The 16519-nt window shown below is 45.8% G+C and overlaps 4 protein-coding genes across 4 annotated transcripts; 1 reads left to right on the top strand and 3 right to left on the bottom strand.

Moving 5' to 3' along the window:
• Nucleotides 1-2273: 2273 nt before the first annotated feature.
• LOC118512241 (lysosome membrane protein 2-like) lies at nt 2274-8658 on the bottom strand. Its single transcript, XM_036056381.1, has 6 exons — nt 8241-8658; nt 4722-4813; nt 4425-4646; nt 4065-4349; nt 3410-4004; nt 2274-3342 (listed from the first exon to the last, which is right to left on the bottom strand). The coding sequence occupies exons 1-6, from the start codon at nt 8419-8421 to the stop codon at nt 3119-3121; spliced, it is 1599 nt and encodes a 532-aa protein (XP_035912274.1). The 5' UTR covers nt 8422-8658; the 3' UTR covers nt 2274-3118.
• A 1970-nt stretch (nt 8659-10628) lies between these two features.
• Nucleotides 10629-12591, top strand: LOC118512239. The gene is made up of 2 exons (XM_036056379.1): nt 10629-11823; nt 11891-12591. The coding sequence occupies exons 1-2, from the start codon at nt 10868-10870 to the stop codon at nt 12183-12185; spliced, it is 1251 nt and encodes a 416-aa protein (XP_035912272.1). The 5' UTR covers nt 10629-10867; the 3' UTR covers nt 12186-12591.
• On the bottom strand, nt 12588-16409 carry LOC118512240 (ubiquinone biosynthesis protein COQ9, mitochondrial). Its single transcript, XM_036056380.1, is given in 5 exon segments — nt 12588-12780; nt 12865-13074; nt 13144-13518; nt 13520-13836; nt 16252-16409. Coding segments are annotated over 5 exon segments (990 nt in total). The 5' UTR covers nt 16301-16409; the 3' UTR covers nt 12588-12741.
• Nucleotides 13920-16232, bottom strand: LOC118512238. Its single transcript, XM_036056378.1, has 2 exons — nt 15182-16232; nt 13920-15124 (listed from the first exon to the last, which is right to left on the bottom strand). The coding sequence occupies exons 1-2, from the start codon at nt 15873-15875 to the stop codon at nt 14301-14303; spliced, it is 1518 nt and encodes a 505-aa protein (XP_035912271.1). The 5' UTR covers nt 15876-16232; the 3' UTR covers nt 13920-14300.
• Nucleotides 16410-16519: the final 110 nt, after the last annotated feature.

The following is a 16519-nucleotide window of genomic DNA, read 5'->3' as shown; positions in this document are numbered from 1 at the left end:
TCGACCACTCATCGAAAGACTTCGATGCAAGTCAACCAAGGCAGCTTGGAACGCCGCACGAGTGTTTGCTAATCGTTCGTGGAGTGCGCTGTTGGCTTGTTTGTGTGGTCGAACGGATGTACGCATGACGCACTGCTTCTCTCGACCTACCGATTACCGGACGGCTCCGAACGGGCGTACCATCCTTCATGGAAGAAAGTTAAAAGCCCTTTGCAGAACTTGAGACGACTCATGACGACAAGGTGGCTTGGGCCGGGAGGAGGGTGGGATTGAGTGAGCTGCAGCAGTGAGCAAAATGTGCTGATGAATTATACAATAATGTTAATGTTTTGTTTTTTTACAAATTGTTTCGTGGTGAAACTTCATAACGAAAAATTTAAACATACACACAAGCGCATTACATTTGCGTCCTCTTGGCCACACTCGCACACCGATGCTCGAAGTGAACAGAAACGTGGCTAGCGTGAATAAAAGAAAGATGGATGCTGATTATATTAGAAAGGTTATGCAAAATTTATGAATATTTCGTACGGGGAAGTTTCTTTGTCAACAGCAGTTGCATGGAAATATCACCTCTCAATGGCTTGTAGGTCGGATTGTTTTAGTTAAAACAGGAAATTTAACTAATATTGGTCTACATGTTTGTAGCAGTTGCTATGGGCAAAGTTCCCAGGTGGATTTATTTCACTCTTTCTGAACTTTAGCGGTTTGATACTACTCCATCTTGAACCGACAATGAATGGACAAGCTCCTGTTGCTCAATGTCACATGGACGGTTTTGTCTCAAGCATGAATACTGAATTTTGTTCAAAAGAAATTTCGTCTAGTTCAAGACAGTTTTCACCGTTTATACGGATGCTTTACAAAGACAAAAACCACGAGAGAGTAAATCTTTGCCATCCTGGTAAATCCTATTGCATTAAAAGTATCCTACAATATTATTCGGTGTTAAGTAAGACAATGTTGCAGCGGACGTCAGGAAGCGCTTCACTATTTTAACTCTGTTCTTCAAGGATTAAACTTATAGCACGAATCAATATTCCAAATTCTCGGCAGATGCGAAGGAATGCGAAGAATATGAAAAAAGGAAGAGATAAAATCTGCATTGCTACGAGAGATGCACGCGGCAAGGAACCTTGAGAATCGCCTAAGAAGCGATCGAATTTTGATCGATTTAAGCATGCCTTTGATTGGTTATTCATAAACTTTATTATTTGACTTAAAATAGTGAATTTTCAAAGTATCTTTAATAATATATTTAATAATTTCGACCTTCTCTTACTTATCCAGGGGATTGCTGCTCCAAATCAACTGATCTTCTTCTTCCTTGGCACTACAACTCCGACAGGTCTCGGCATGCTATTTCTGGCTTTCTGTAGCTTGATTTTACCCGTAGCAGAGTAGTCAACCCTGCATATGGGGAGGCCTACATACGGGATTTTGGTGACTTCCTAGCTCATAAATAACAATTAAAAACCACGTAAATGACTTCCTAGACAGAGCTGATAGGACTCTAGACGTAGATGACAAACGAGTTTGACGATCCCATTTGCTTAATGTGATCCCTGTACTATATTCTAGTAAGATCAATTTTAAAACATGGATAATTTGTATAGTCTCGTTATACTGACCGTTAAATCAAACGTATCAAAAGAGACGATACAAAAATGACAAGCTTTGCAATAACTATCCCCAGATTGCTTTTGACGGAAATTTGCCATTTGTCAACATCGAATGTATACTGTTAATTTGGTTCGACCTTTGAAGAGCGCCGCAATAAGGCCAAAGTTATTTTTTTGTTTAAATCTCTAAAGGCTTGGGTGGATGTGCCCCTCCTATTCAGTAAACATTCATGATTTACGTCCAAGTAACAAGATCGTCACATTTGCTGTCGGTCGAAGCTATGGCACATGCATGCACATATATGCAGGCTTAGAATTTAATGCGTCAATACACGCTATTTGTGAATCTTTGCGATACGATAATACTTCCGTCATCTGGTGGGGCGCTAGTAAGTGGCGGACAAGACATTCCGAAAATAAGTAAATAAAAATGGATAATTTGTTAGTTTGAATAGCCAGGACACAGGACCGATTCATGCAAAATGTTTTAAAAGTTTTAAATTTTTTAACGGATGCATTGCGGATCAAAAATTTGCAAATTGTATCACGTAAGCGTTCATTACAAGCTCAATAAGCAGACAACAACAAAAAAAGCGAAAACCGGGCACCCCTTTTTTCTTTCCGATCGAACAATGCAGGTCGATCCGTAGATACGATCAGCGTAGATCTATACACAACTGCAACGAATTTGTTTTATTGCCTTCGCTGAAGTACGTCACTTACACGGCAAACTGGCTTCGCTATTATCATTATCTATTATCAGACCGCCACCGAACGGTTCTCAGCGTGCAACAAACCAAACGGGGCTTTGGAAGTACGCAGCGCTGAAACAATCTGGCCCACTAATAGCTTACAATCGACTTCCAGCGCGGTACTTTGCGGTGTTTGCCCATGTGGGATGCAACGCGGCGCATCACAGCACGTTCTAAAGCGATTTTTGCCCGTGCATGCATATCGGCGATCAGTCGGCAGGAATCAGTGGCGGAAGAGAAGCGGGCGAACGATCGTACTGCGCCTACGGACGCACGGCTAGACGGGCGTAAGACGTAGGAAGGGAGTAGGGCTAATTTACAAGATTACAACAACAAAATACACTCACACACAACAAGAAGACTCTACGTAAAACGTATTCTAACTTACTCTCCGCCTAGTTGCGCACTAACGCGGAGGGAATGGGCACTGGCCGGGTTCCATGAGAACCGAGCCTCATCTTAAGATAATAAAAACAAACGTCTAACGAGGGCGCTTGGTTTAGTAGCTGCGTATCAAACAACCTGCTATCGATATTCGAACACTGAACGTACTGTTACGAGCCTAGCCTACGCTACGTATCTGAAACGGGTGTATGGGGCGAGCAGGCATTTGCCAACCGGATCTTTCTCGTAACGATCAGCGCATTGATGAGTATTCATGTTGATAGTTGAAGCAGAACTTCGGTATGAAATTCACTTTTTACTGCTTTTCACTGCAAGACGTCGGCACCCCGGAGCATTGCATTACTTTTTACCGGAACTTCGTGCGCCGCAGTAGCATTTGGCGATGAGCAGAACCAAGGACAGTACGAAGAACGCCAGCGTACCGACCCGGAGCGACATCTGGATAGCGTTGGCACTGTACGTGCTGTGATAGATCATGGCGCGCAGTTCGTCCGAGATCACGCCCGGCACGACTTCGAGCCAGATTACCGGCAAATACTGGCCTTCTTCAAACTTTTCAATACCTGCCAAAAATCAGGAGCAATTAACTTATTGTCTCTCGACATTTTCGTCCCAAACCCGCTCGCTTACCCGTAATCATGGGCGCCTTCTGGACTTGGATGTTGATCTGAAACCGTGACGCTCCATCGATCGGGAAAGCCAACCGCGGGTGAATGTCGGCGTACGTTTCGTGCTTTTCCTGCACCGGTTCCACGCCCTCGATCGACTGAATGAGCTTGGGATCGCCGGTGTAGAAATGCGGAAATGAGGCAAAAATAGGCGCACCCATCGAGCAACCTGTTATGTTGAACAGCCCGCTGGGAGGACATGAGCCGGACTCGAGGTGGCAGAAGCAGTGGTTTGGCGTGTGCTCATCGGGATGCGAGAACACATTGTTGGGGATTTTGTAGCGCCAAGCGGGGATGCCATCGAGTGCGGTCACCTCACTATCGTACACGAGCGGGAACTTCCGGCACAGGGATTTGATAAACACCTGCAGTGGCTGTTTACGGTCCATCAGGTGAGGTGGGAACTGGGACCCATCGGTTCCTCCTACGCGGTCACACTCATCCGTGTGCCACAAATCTAGCCTTGGCTTTCCGTCCAGATGCTTGATGACGGCCAAATCCTGCAGACTGGATTCACCGGAGAATATGGTAAAATTCTCCGCACTGGTTCCATTACGCTGCGGAAGAAAGAAATTGGGGTAATTCTGATCACCAGCAGCCGTGTTATTCGTACTTACTGTCATGAGCATCCCGAACGAGGAAGTTACGATGTCCGATGCGATCAACGATTTGGCAAGCTTTAGCAGCTCATCTTCGTACCCCCAGAGCAGAGACTCGACCGGTTTCTTGATGAATGCCGACGAACCAGACGAGCTGGCGGCCACATTAAAGGTGAGCTGGTTCCACGTTCCTTCCAGCCGTTTTTTAGAAACGCCGGTAAGGAACACGACGTTCGGTACGACAACCTGATCGAATGGTTTTCCTTTCGATTCTTCCGGCAGGTACTGTATGTAGCGATACTCCTAGCAAGTCGAGGAACGAAAGAATCGTCATATTGCTTGCAATGGTTCGTTTAACGCACACAAGCTTCCACTTACCCGGTACGAGATGGTTCCATCGCCATTATGTATCACGTTCGTTTTCTCTGCCGTTTCTTTGTAGACGTACGGGCCTAAATCTTCCACCTTAAGCTTCGATGCTTTGCCTTCGAGAAATTCCTTTGTGTTGGTGTAGTTGAACACGTGCACTTTAAGTAGCGGGTAAACCGGTGGCTTGGCCCACCATTCTGATGCGGTCGAGTTTTCAGTAAGTATTAATTGCTAATTGGAGCAAATGTGGCGAAGTGATTCGATTAGTAACTGTACGCTGCGGGTGATTGTTCGTTCGGCTCTTACCTGCAGTAGGGAGTTGTTGTACATGTTGGTGCACCACATGATGAAGAATCCGATGGCGCTTGCTACAAATACTATAAACAAAACGACAAATGCTGGAAGAAGAAGGAAGAACGAAGATTTAAACATGATGTGTAGTGATCTTGTACCACGGAAGCTGTGATTTTTTATGTCGAATGCTCGATGACACCGATCATGTGTGGTAGTTATTCTGGTGTTTTAGAGCTGTACTGTGATAACATTCCATTTAATTTATATTCATATATGCTTAAAATATTTCAATTATTTGGATATTACTTATTCATTCTAAGACATTTATTTTATTTTATTTATTTATTATTACGGACTGATGCCGTATTGTCAACATTCTAAGACATGTTCTGAATATTTTTTCTGAAACAACTCTTCATGATACTGTGTGCTCCTTCCAAAGCTTTTCAGTCGATCGTCTATCACGCGATCGTCCTGATAGCTTCCGGTCATCAGGTAGATGCCATATCTATATTGATCTCAAGGCAGTCTTCGACCGTATTCCTATGGACTTTCCTGATCCCGGAAACTTGGCTTAGCCGATCCACTGCTTTCATGGCTCAACTCGTATCTAAACGGTAGGAGTTAACAGAGTCAGCGTGTGGGACTTTCGCTCAGACTCTGTTTCGAAGGCATTTCCGGGGTGCCTCAAGGGAGCGTACTAAGTGCGCTTCTTTTGTACCTTTTTTCCTAGTCAACGACTATATAAATGTTCTTACTCGATACGGAAGTCTCCTCTATGCTAATGACTTGAATTCATATGCCAGTGTCCTCATCCATGGATTGTCTGAAGAATGTCTAAACCTTTTTAATTCTTTCTATGCCAAGCGTTATCCCAATAGTAGTTTGTGGTTTGCCTTGATTAATGTTGTGTTATATCGTTTTGTTGCACATCTTTTAAAATACTGAGGGGAATATTCATTTTGCTTAATGCTTAATAAAGCAAATAAAAAGCTGTTAAAATAATAATAATTTAATAATTTAATGTGATAACAATAAAATGCTTGTACTTCTTGTCGCAAAGCCTTTATTTGCAATTAGCAATGGAGAATAAATCCTACCCCAACATTGATGGTTAACGAAAGGCGAAGTTTTCTTTTCAGTTAATCTTTCTTGCTCGGAAAGGGGGAGATAATGGAGTGGCACTTCTTCCTATCGGCACAACAATAAGGCAATGCTAAGGATGGTTTAGATTTGTTTACCACCAATGGAATGTATCCAGTACTCAAATATAATTAATGAATAGTGACAATTTTTGTATAGTAAGCCCATTATAGTAAGTTGTATAGTAAGCCTGTTATTCTGAAACAGCTTATATACGCGCTATTACACTTTGACGCTTTGCCAACACTATGAAGCTCCGTTTTCCCTCTCAAGCTTCATAAGTTCGGCGACCGAGGCGATAACTGTTAGAAGCTTGAGAGCTTAGTGCAGCTCTGTATGTTGGATCACTACTTCAGGAAGCACAACTGTTCCTTGTAGGAAAATAAGCTATTTTTTATGGTGCAAAATCCTGCCAATCCTCACATCTTAGCACCGTAATAGAAAAAAAAATCCGCTATATGCTATCTTCCTGTAAAGGTGTATTGGGTAAAATATTATTCCAGATGGAATATAAATGGTGTCAGAACGAGATGTTATGGGTGATCTTCAAAACAGATTACAAGATGATTGAAACACTTACACCTCACAACATTAAATCAATCCTTCCTGACACATTGTAGGTGAAAAATGTTTGAAATAATTAAAAAGGGACGCTATCTTCAAAATAACAAACCTAAGAGAGAAACTTGTAAGCGAACAGGTTACAATTATCTAACCTGCAGCCACTCAAACCGAAATCAATTACGAAACGAAAAAGGCTTGTACTTGCACATTTCTTGCGCTAAACACAATTGTTAATCGCGTATGGCGCTAGATGAAAGGAACCAAGCTATTATCAACAGCGTGTTCAGATGCGTGAATGGTGACCTTTCGCGGCCTTGATACAAGCGCACAGTAGCACGCCAGCAAGTGATAATCACAGGAACAGTTAGAAATTTTCGTCTTTCTACCATTTTACAAACCAAGCATCAATTCACAACTAACCTGAGTGGGATTGTGAGCTGGTGGGCTTTTGCCTATTTCCGTGGTGTATCGATCGATCGATCACTTTTTTCCTCGAAAATATGTGTGTCATGTACATTGTCGTAAAACATTTCTTCCGATGGAGGAGCGTGGCATGAACAAAAGGGTATGTTTTCAATTTCCTTGACATGGCTTGAGGTCCAGCCGGCAAGATCAACGCTTTGCGATAATGGTCTCCCGTTTGCTTGCCTGGTAAATCTTGTTGTAATACAGTAAATGCACTACCACTAGCCGGGGCCGACTGGTTTGAGGCCGCTGCGATTGTGAGCAACAATCAGCAGTGACGATTACAGTGCATGTGCAAAATGGCGTCACGACGTCGTATCGATAGGTAAGCGATCGACTGTGAATTATTTCGCTCGCTCGCCAGTACAAAGGATTTCGGTGTGTAATTGAATAGCCCCTGCGAAACAGGTCGTTTGCAGACTGGCTGAGTCAAGGGTGTAATCTAAAGCTACGTACTTCCTGCTAGATTAGATGGTAGCTAGCGCTAACCGTGGGACTAACAACGAGCGAGTCAAGAAGCTTCCATTACCAGCATCATTACACCTAGCCCACAACTGATGCTGCTGTCTGCGACGAGACCGCGAGCGACTCGCATAGATCGCAATCCTTGACCCGGGATGTCATGTTTTCTTTCACAAAAATTGATATTGCGTCCGTACGCAATGTATCAGTGCCGAATATACGGATCGTCCATATCACCGATCGTCGTCCGCACGTTGTTGATACCGCGCTGTGACGCTCAACAGCAGCGTCAGGGGCACGCAAGATGTGCGAGAGGCGCCAGTATAGGGCTCTGTTTTCTAACGCCGAAAGCTCGACAGTCCAGACGGCCTGGGATGGGTTGGTGATTAGTGCGCGGTTAGTGAATCTAATGCGGAAGCAAAAATTGTGTCGGGTTTAAAAAAGGCAAAGCAGCAATATACACACAAACACACTTCAAATCACAGCCGCGCACGGTCCACTCTGACAGCGGTTCATGTGCGAGAGGCCACATTGGAGCATGGGCAGTAGTAACAGAACGAGTACGATCGCGATATGGGCCAACACACGCGCGCATTTACGTTTCACTTTCGTTGACGGTCCTTTTTTTCGGGGCCCGAACGTGATAAATCGAACAGATAAGGCGCCAGAGGTCAGCGCAGTTCATTATTTAAATCTAGCACTTGAGAAGCCATCACATTTCACCTGCCATCAGCTGTCAAGCACATGGTCACACAAGAACAAATCGGTGCGTACGTAATCGGAACACGGCTTGTCGTACGATGATGGGTGCCGTTCAAAATCATACGTTCTACCACTGATGCGATGGTATGGTGCGATTTTAGCCTACCAACAAAAAAAAAAGGGAACTCAACTCACTAAGTATTCGGATCCACTGGTTTTCTTTAACACCTTCACCGGATCGTTGCTCTAGGCCGAGGAAGTAAAACATGGTATTTAGGGCACTGGTACGCCTCTTGAGCGGTTTCCGCGGTCGCTCCGGTTCGGAGGTGGTCGGGATGACCGTCTCTGGGCTATTGAAAGCAACCATCTCGGGCATATTGGCGTACAAAGGCTGTGTGTCGGAACGCGATTGTCTTCGGTACCATACGACTGGCTATGATTTCACTGCGATTGTTCCTCGGCCCGTAACCGTACTACAGCTGGTGGCGACTGGCAATGTTTAGAGCACTTCCTTCTTATTGTGCCCTTAATCAACGCGCAAGGGGGCACCCCGAGAAGAACTAACTATCACAGACCGCGCAGCACTTGTTGACTCGCAGCACTAGACTGAAGTCCTTAATCTATTCTTTGAGCACTTTTGATGCTTTCTTCCTCTAGCGCGGCCGCGGCGTTAACGCACCCCGGTGCCTTATCTCTTGCTGGGAAACATGCGTCTGTATTGGTCAGTTGGACTGATAACTGCACACGAAGGAAAAAAGAAATAGCTCAGCATGGCATTAAGCGATCATCGATTGATGAGCCCTTCTTCATTCACAAACACCAGCACAAGTACCATTCGTGCCCGTGGGTAGGTTGAGATAGCGCCTGAGGACAGCGACTCTCCAGCGATCGGATACGATGGCATGAAGGGAGATGTATGTCTGCACTTGTTTTCCGATTTCCATTCCAGCATGTAACGAAATATCGAACCTCCCCAATCGGTATGTGCTGTGTTGTGACTCAGTGTAAACCCTTGCCCACGCACGCAGGTACTTGATGATAATTTGTCCAAGAACTTTCAGCGTAATTATCATGAGGCAGTTGGGTTCGGTATGGCAAAACAATGTTGTCCCACGATATCGTACTTTGAATTTGAACGTCTCGAGTAACTGTCGGACTGTGAGCCCGGATTAATCATACACATTTTCTTACACGCTAGATCCTAATCATCGATTTTTTGTTTCCTTGTATTAAATTACATGCAGCTGAATAGTTACAGTCCATTTACTGTCCACAGCCATCGAGCCACATTTAATTTGGTTTAGTAAACTACCTCAACAGTTGAGATCTTGGCCTATCATTGCTGGTTTGAGATCATTTGGACGGGATTCGACACCCTATCCTGATTGAGTGCTGCGAACATGGACAAATACCGGTGCTGTCAACACCGGAGCCAAAAACATAAGATTAAAACATGTACTAATCTCTTCCGGTGGCCGAGGTGCCGAGGATAGTGGTGCCGATTTTCGCGCGTCAGGACTGAGGATAAGATCCCACTCAGCACGCCCTTCCGTACCTCAGGACGTATCATCCATCTCCGACTAAAATCCAGTCACATAAAAGCCAGAAATGGCAGACCGAGACCTTTCGAAGCTGTAGTGCAAACAAGAAGATGTACTAATCTTTAGTTTCCGAGTGGGTTCGGTGAACGAAACGCTAGTTGCGCTGATCTTTGCATGCATGCAGTTAATTCAATTCAAGAAGAGGTTAAAGAAGAAAAAAAACTATCGTGCTATTTGAAATGTTGCTCTTGATGCATTTTAACATTATTTTTTCTATGAAATTATGCATTCAACAAAGTGCATGGGCAATATTCTACTTGCTTGTATTTGTTATGAGAGATAGCAATTAAACTGTGCCTTGTAGCAAATTTCTAATATCTTTTGGTAACAGCTCTCAACTCATAAAAAAGGCAACTTTGATTCTGATTCATGATGTTCCAAAAATGCATGAATCCTCAAAGACTAATGAAACCAAGACTAAGAGGCACTAATGAACGAGGATTTTTGAATCTTTGAGCATTAATGAAACTTTGCGTCTCATGTCGACTCATGATTTGACTCTTCACCAAATATTCATATGAATTACTCTTCTGACAAGATTCGAACATGAATCTTTAGATGGAGTGTCGCGTAGGCTGAGGATCATCACAAACGATCTCATAAGATTCATAAAGCACAAAACTAATAATGATCAATCTTTTTAAATTTATCAACCCTGGCCGTTTTGTTGCAACATGCAAATATGTCCCCAAATATGTCTTAGGGAAATTCTGATGTAAATATCAAATTATTCAAAATAAGAATTCATTTTTGCGCTTTAAATAAAACGAGTTTTTTAATTTGATCGTGTTCGACGCTAAACACGTGTAAATTGCTTAAGCAGAGCCTCAAACACACCAATACAAGACGGTTACATTATTTTGTTTTCTGACCGTTGCAACTGAAGCGCAATTTCGCTCTTTGGGCCGTTTGAGAGCGTGGATGAAGAACCCTGCACTTCATATTTCTCTCTACTGCTCTCGCTCCTGTCATCATGCTTTCCCTCTCTCATTAACATTCCGATATTTTTCTGTACGTTCTCCTCCATCAACAAGAATGGCTTCGACGACGACGTTGGCCACAGTTCAGTGCTAGATAAATACGCGACCGAGTGAAGAAAACATAGCAATTTTTAACCGTGGTGCTCAAACGACTAATCCGTATCTAATGTGAATATTACTCGCCCGTTTCGTGTGCTGTCGAGTGCTAGAGTGAACGCCAAACCATCGTGATTTACCATCGATGACAATGGAGCAGCAGCCAGACAGCGTCAGCGTAGCAGCAGCAGCAGCGGGAGCCTGTGGACAAAGCACCCACGGACGGCCCAGCTCCGACCGAATGTCGAAAGCGGCCACTGCTCCCCGCACATCATCGGCGGACGGAAGCTGTCGGTTCAGTTGGTTCTTGTCGCTCCGCCGGAAGCGGTCATCCTCTGCCACAACCGTGGTGGTGGCGGCCACATCCCACCACAGCAAGCAGCAGAACGCGAGTGGTGCGGGAGCTGTCAAGGATGAATTGTTTACCAGCGATGAAAACAATCAACACGAAGGGGGCAGCGTATTTTACACGCTGCGTAAACGGTTCCAGAAGAAATTTACCTCGGTCAAGGTGAAAGCATTCGAGCCGACCGTAGCCGGCACACTACTGGGGGCGCCATCGAACGCCAACACGACCGCCAGCGTAAACACGGCCTGCAGCGATTCGGCAAGCCGCTGCAATGGCGCGACGCAGGACCGACTGCCGAGCGATACGGGACCGATGAATGGGAGTGATTTTGCACGCATTGTAATCGAACGGCACACCCAGAACCCGATACGCTTTTCGTCACCCAACAATGCTAACCTGCCTGTGATAATGAGCAGTAGAGATACTGAACCAAATACGGTGGACGATCGAAGACTACCGCCACCACAACCGCCAGCACCGTCGGTGAATGCATCATCCGTTAGCGCGCCCGCCGAGAGGATGACGGCCGCCGAGATGGACAACATGATGGCACATATGCGCTTCGATCTGCTACAGTACGGCTGGTACTGGGGCAAACTCACCCGGTTGGCGGCACAAAAGCGGCTGGCCCAGCAGGTCAACGGGACGTTTCTGGTGCGAGATTCACAGACCGAAAAGCACCAGTTCACGGTCAGCTTTCGAAGCTCCGGCATTACGTTGCACTGTCGAATTGATTTTGAAAACAACTATTGGTAAGTTTCGCTTATCATCGAGCTAGAAGAACTCCTGTGCTAATTGGATACCAACCCCTTCCCGCAGGTCATTTTCTGGCTTAACGACACCTACGACGTACCAAACGATGGTCGAACTAATACAGGACACGATGAAAAAGTCCGAGTACGGGGTGATAGGCTACGTAAAGCAGGACACCACGCTAATGCCACCGTTTCCAGTCCGGCTTATCAGGCCAATCAATCGGTTCTATGAAGTTTCCTCCCTGCAGCATTTATGCCGGTTTATTATACGGCAAAAAATTGATGCCAAATCCATCGCCCAGCTGCCCCTACCGGAAAAGCTGAAGGAATACGTAGAGGCGCACTACTACGATCTCTAGTTAGGCATTTGATATTGGACCGAAGCATCCGGCAACAGTCATGCGTCTTTCTCTACCAGTGAAATCTCAATTCTGTTACAAATGGAGAGCGGTGTGGCATCGGGAGCAAAAACAAATTCGAACGCACGACGTCGGTTTGCAAACTATTCGTTCCATCATCCATTAGTGCTACACCCAATGCTATTCACTCCATTCGTATTAGCGAGTAGATAAATTCCCAGCGCTGAAAAGATGGGAGAAATGCTTGGCCCGTTTCGCTGCTCCTGACGGCACACGGAACCACACACTGTGTACATAGATAATTGTCCTCGTCACGATTGTATCACCAAAGATAAGCAGTCCGAATGGATCGACTACACAATAAACAAAAAGCAAGTTCTAATGTATGAAAGTGATGGCGAATTCAGTAGCATAATAGTTCATTCGTTTATTTGTGTCATTCCTGAGCCAAAATTTTTTGGTATAATGAATGTAGTAATGTCGCTGAAATGGCTTGGACTATCTGCGAGGAACCTAATCCTTTTTCCGACTCTCTCTCACACACACATTAATCATATCATCGTCGGTCAAAGTTTAGGCCAAGAATGTTGCGCGCCTAAAATGATACAACAGATCGAGGTTTCGATTAGCATAATCCTCCTTGCGTCAAGCGTTGCGCTGAAAACACCCAGCACCTTACCGTTGTGAAAGCCGAACCGACGGCATTTTGCAGATGATGCGTGGCATCTTCCGATTTGACCAGAAACTCGTGCACTAAGCTAGCCTCTTCCATACGGCGCTCGAGAAATTTCCACGTTTTTTCGAATCCCGCCGATGCGTCTTGCAGCATGTACAGTTCCGTGGTTTTGTAGATGCACGCTAGCCCAATGCGTCGTGTGTACCAGTTGAACTGCAACGATAAAACGATAGAGAAAAGATAGAAACGAACCGTTTTGCACACAACGCCCGTTCGACTTACATCAACCGAGCGATCCCCGGCATAGTAACAAATGTCGTCCACCAGCGTCAGCACGTTGGCCAGCGAGTGCGGTGCGTTCGGTGGCAGCGCCATCAGTCCGAGTGCCTGTGGCCAATACTTCAGGTACGGTTCGAGCAGCCGAAGCCGAAACTCGATCGCTTTGCGGGCAAAGTCCGATGGGTTGGCGACCTTTTCCACCTCCGCCGTCTCTTGTTTGAGGTGGTCGATGAGTTTTAGATTGCACTGCTTGTAGAAGTGGTGCACAAGCTCAATTCCACCCCGTGGAAATAGCCCATGGCTTACGCTGGGATAGTTCACTGCTTCCGCTCCCTTGGCAATGGCCTGTTTCGACCAGCCGTGTGATTGCACGAAACCCTAACGCCGCATCCAGGATCATTTCCTTTGTACGCTCCACGGCAGGATCCACCGATTGGGGGTCGTCCATTGTGGATGAAAATGAGTCGGTATGTGAGGTGCTGCTGGAACTGCTGCCGGCACCAGTTGCCTGCTGTTGCTGCTGTTGCTTTGCATATTCCTGCTCTTTCCTCTCTTCACGGGCACGGAAATCGTCGAAGCTTTCGTTGGCTCGCTGGACCGTGCCAGTAATGCCAAAGTACCTGGCAGGAATCGTCGTTACATGCTTGGCGGAGTCTGTCTGCACGATCGCCCTTGAATTTGATAGCGCGTTTCTACCTGGAATAGAAAACAGTTTTCGTAAACATTAAAGCGTATACTTTTTTACACTAAAATCACCAATCAGCTGCTCTAAAGATGAATTGACTGTATGACAATTTCTGAGTTTGTGTTGCTTTATTCGGTTTCCATTGCCTGTTCGGATTTATCCTTACAATTGCTACGCCTCATCTGTTCGATCGCTCCATTGACTCTAGCCAACTGGAAATCCAACATATCTAACCGCAACAGCATGCCCTGACACAGCTCCACTTTTTTCTCCTTCGACAAGACCGGAGGAGCCTCTCCGTTCAGCGTGCTAATCGTAATTTCTGTCGCCTGTTCTAAGCCCGCATTTGGTTGATTAGTTGTCCTCACTGGTAGCTTTCATTTCGTTCCGGTAGTGTGCACGGCTCAAATCTATACCCGTCCGGAGCGCCACCAGAAACTGTGTCTCCAGTGTGTCGAAATAGTTCCAAATGTGGCTACGGTTGGATCGATCCGTTTTCAACAGAACCCACAATGCGGACAAGCGCGCTTGTAATGCTATAGCTGTTGTCTAGAAGATCCGTCTTAACGCCCTGCTTCAGCACACATATGTGCCCAGTAAGCATGTCTTTCAACGTGTCCCCACTGTACCATCGGACGAGCGGTTCTTGCTCCAGCTTGTTCCGCATATCGTTACTTATCAAATCCTTGTACACGTTGATCGCATAAGCTCGTACCGAATCATCCTCGAACGTTTTAAGCAGATGGGACACAATCATGTACCGTCCTTCGTCGTCAAACGTGTGAATGTAATCGGTTAGCACGGTTATGCCAACCTCTCGGCTGCGCACGCTTGCCGACCTTTCCAAAGCGCGCACAAACCGTTCGCAGAACGTAGTGTGAATTTGTGCCTCCAGGTCGCGTGCAGAAAGCTGAAGGCCCTTTACCAACCGAACCAATGCTTGAGCCAATCGGATACCCTTGAAGTACACCACCGTACGTTCGCCGCTCAGCAAAATCACAACGTAGCGCAATCCCATTTCGAAAATGTACCGACGCTCGTAAATCTGGGGAACCGTTGCCGGTAGTAAGTCTTCGCTCAGCAGCAGATAGTACAGCACGGCAAATCCCTCCGTCGTGTACGTTTCGTGGTACAGAAAGCAGTCGTTGTTTGATTTTTCGTCGGAATCGGTTTCCTTCGGCTTGCACTGGATGGTGCTGCGCTTTTGGCCATACGGCAGTAGAAACAGTGGATCTTTAACGAGCGTCGTAAACGATCTGACCATATCCTCCGCCACCTGGATCGAGTAGCTTTTACCGGCTGAAATAAGGGACATGCATGAGGTTCCGGAATGGCTTTACGAGGTATGAAAGTTACCTGGCAATTTGGCAGGACGGCGCAAAGTTTTACGCGGTTGCTCGGTTCTTTGAAGATGGAGAAAGGGGAACAGTTTTCCCATCAGCCGGAGCAAAAACACGATCAACGCATTCTTCTGCGTTAGACTTGAGTCGAAGAACGTACTGCTTACAGCAGTCGACTTGCCCAGATGTTTAACGATCGGTTCGAGAAAGAGCAGCAGCGTGATGTATAGCTGCAGCAATCTTCGGATCGATTCTTCACATTCCAGCAGATCTTCCTCGCGTTCGTCCATATCTTTGTTGAGCACGTCGGGCAGAGCTATTTTGTCCAGATAGTCAATGATGGTTTGGAAAACCCATTCCAGACAGCGGGCACGCTTGGCCGGCAGTCGTAGCACGGACACCTGTATCGCCTTCAGTACGCTGGTGAACACTTCATCGCTCGTGGTGATGCGCATTTTTTCCATCAATTCGTACAACACTTCCGGCGGGCTGCATTTTTGTGCCACCCGATTCAGTATCGTTTCCGTCGTAGCATACAGGTCGGGTTTATTTTCCGCAGTTTCATCGGTTAAATGGCTGGCGATGAGCGACACTAGCTCCATCGATTGAAGCTTTATCGACGCATCGTTTGCCGGGTCCGCTATGATATCAACGGCCGATTTGTAATCACCCTCCTCCAGCTTAGCTAGAACCGCCTCAAGAACATCCATCGTGGAAGAGTCCGTGGAAGCGAGGAGGGGGAAGGGAGAGGATGCCGTTGCCGATGCCCTTTTGCAAGCAGATTGAGCAGCGCTATCCAATTGCTCAACAATATGCAACACACGAGGGTGACAGATTTTTACGCCCTTATTGACCTATGCTAGAGTGTTGATTTTGATGATCCCTTTTCACTATTACGTTATCACACATGACAATTTTACCGAAAGGCAGATAATTTCACTAAACAATAATTTAACTGAGCAAAACAAACACCGCTACAACCATTGCTGGGCTGGACCGTGCTTGCTTGTAAACGGCTCGGCGAATGTCATCCGCTTACGAAACAGATCGACTTTTCTGCACATCGCCGTGCCAAACGCAACTTACCTAAACTGTAGGAAGAGTGACGAAAAAGGACGATTGCACGGGGAAACATATTTTATCTCCTGGAACGTGCGTATCACTGCACTCACTGGGGTTTGTTAAAATTCGAATGATCTCGTGAATGCTTTTCGTTGAAATAACTTTCATCAACTGCACTTGACAGTTGTGCTGAATACTGCTGAATTAGTGTTCACACCGAAGGGGCTATGATCGATTATAACAAAGCTTTTATTTGGTGTATATATATACAAAACACGGATACTTATAATTT

This window comes from Anopheles stephensi, chromosome 3, assembly GCF_013141755.1.
Source record: "Anopheles stephensi strain Indian chromosome 3, UCI_ANSTEP_V1.0, whole genome shotgun sequence".
Taxonomy (NCBI): domain Eukaryota; kingdom Metazoa; phylum Arthropoda; class Insecta; order Diptera; family Culicidae; genus Anopheles; species Anopheles stephensi.
Note: the sequence above shows the minus strand (reverse complement) of the source record. Positions and strands in the feature narration are given on the sequence as shown.

What these genes read in the sequence shown, in the direction of transcription:
- LOC118512238 (XM_036056378.1), bottom strand. Translation starts at nt 15,875, where the DNA reads ATGGATGTTCTTGAGGCGGTTCTAGCTAAGCTGGAGGAGGGTGATTAC. An exon ending in CCGTCCTGCCAAATTGCCAG is followed by an intron (nt 15,125 to 15,181) that starts GTAACTTTCATA and finishes CCCTTATTTCAG; the next exon opens with CCGGTAAAAGCTACTCGATC.
- LOC118512239 (XM_036056379.1), top strand. Translation starts at nt 10,868, where the DNA reads ATGACAATGGAGCAGCAGCCAGACAGCGTCAGCGTAGCAGCAGCAGCA. An exon ending in GATTTTGAAAACAACTATTG is followed by an intron (nt 11,824 to 11,890) that starts GTAAGTTTCGCT and finishes CCCTTCCCGCAG; the next exon opens with GTCATTTTCTGGCTTAACGA.
- LOC118512241 (XM_036056381.1), bottom strand. Translation starts at nt 8,421, where the DNA reads ATGCCCGAGATGGTTGCTTTCAATAGCCCAGAGACGGTCATCCCGACC. An exon ending in CCAGTGGATCCGAATACTTA is followed by an intron (nt 4,814 to 8,240) that starts GTGAGTTGAGTT and finishes TTCTTCTTCCAG; the next exon opens with CATTTGTCGTTTTGTTTATA. An exon ending in ACAACAACTCCCTACTGCAG is followed by an intron (nt 4,647 to 4,721) that starts GTAAGAGCCGAA and finishes TGCTCCAATTAG; the next exon opens with CAATTAATACTTACTGAAAA.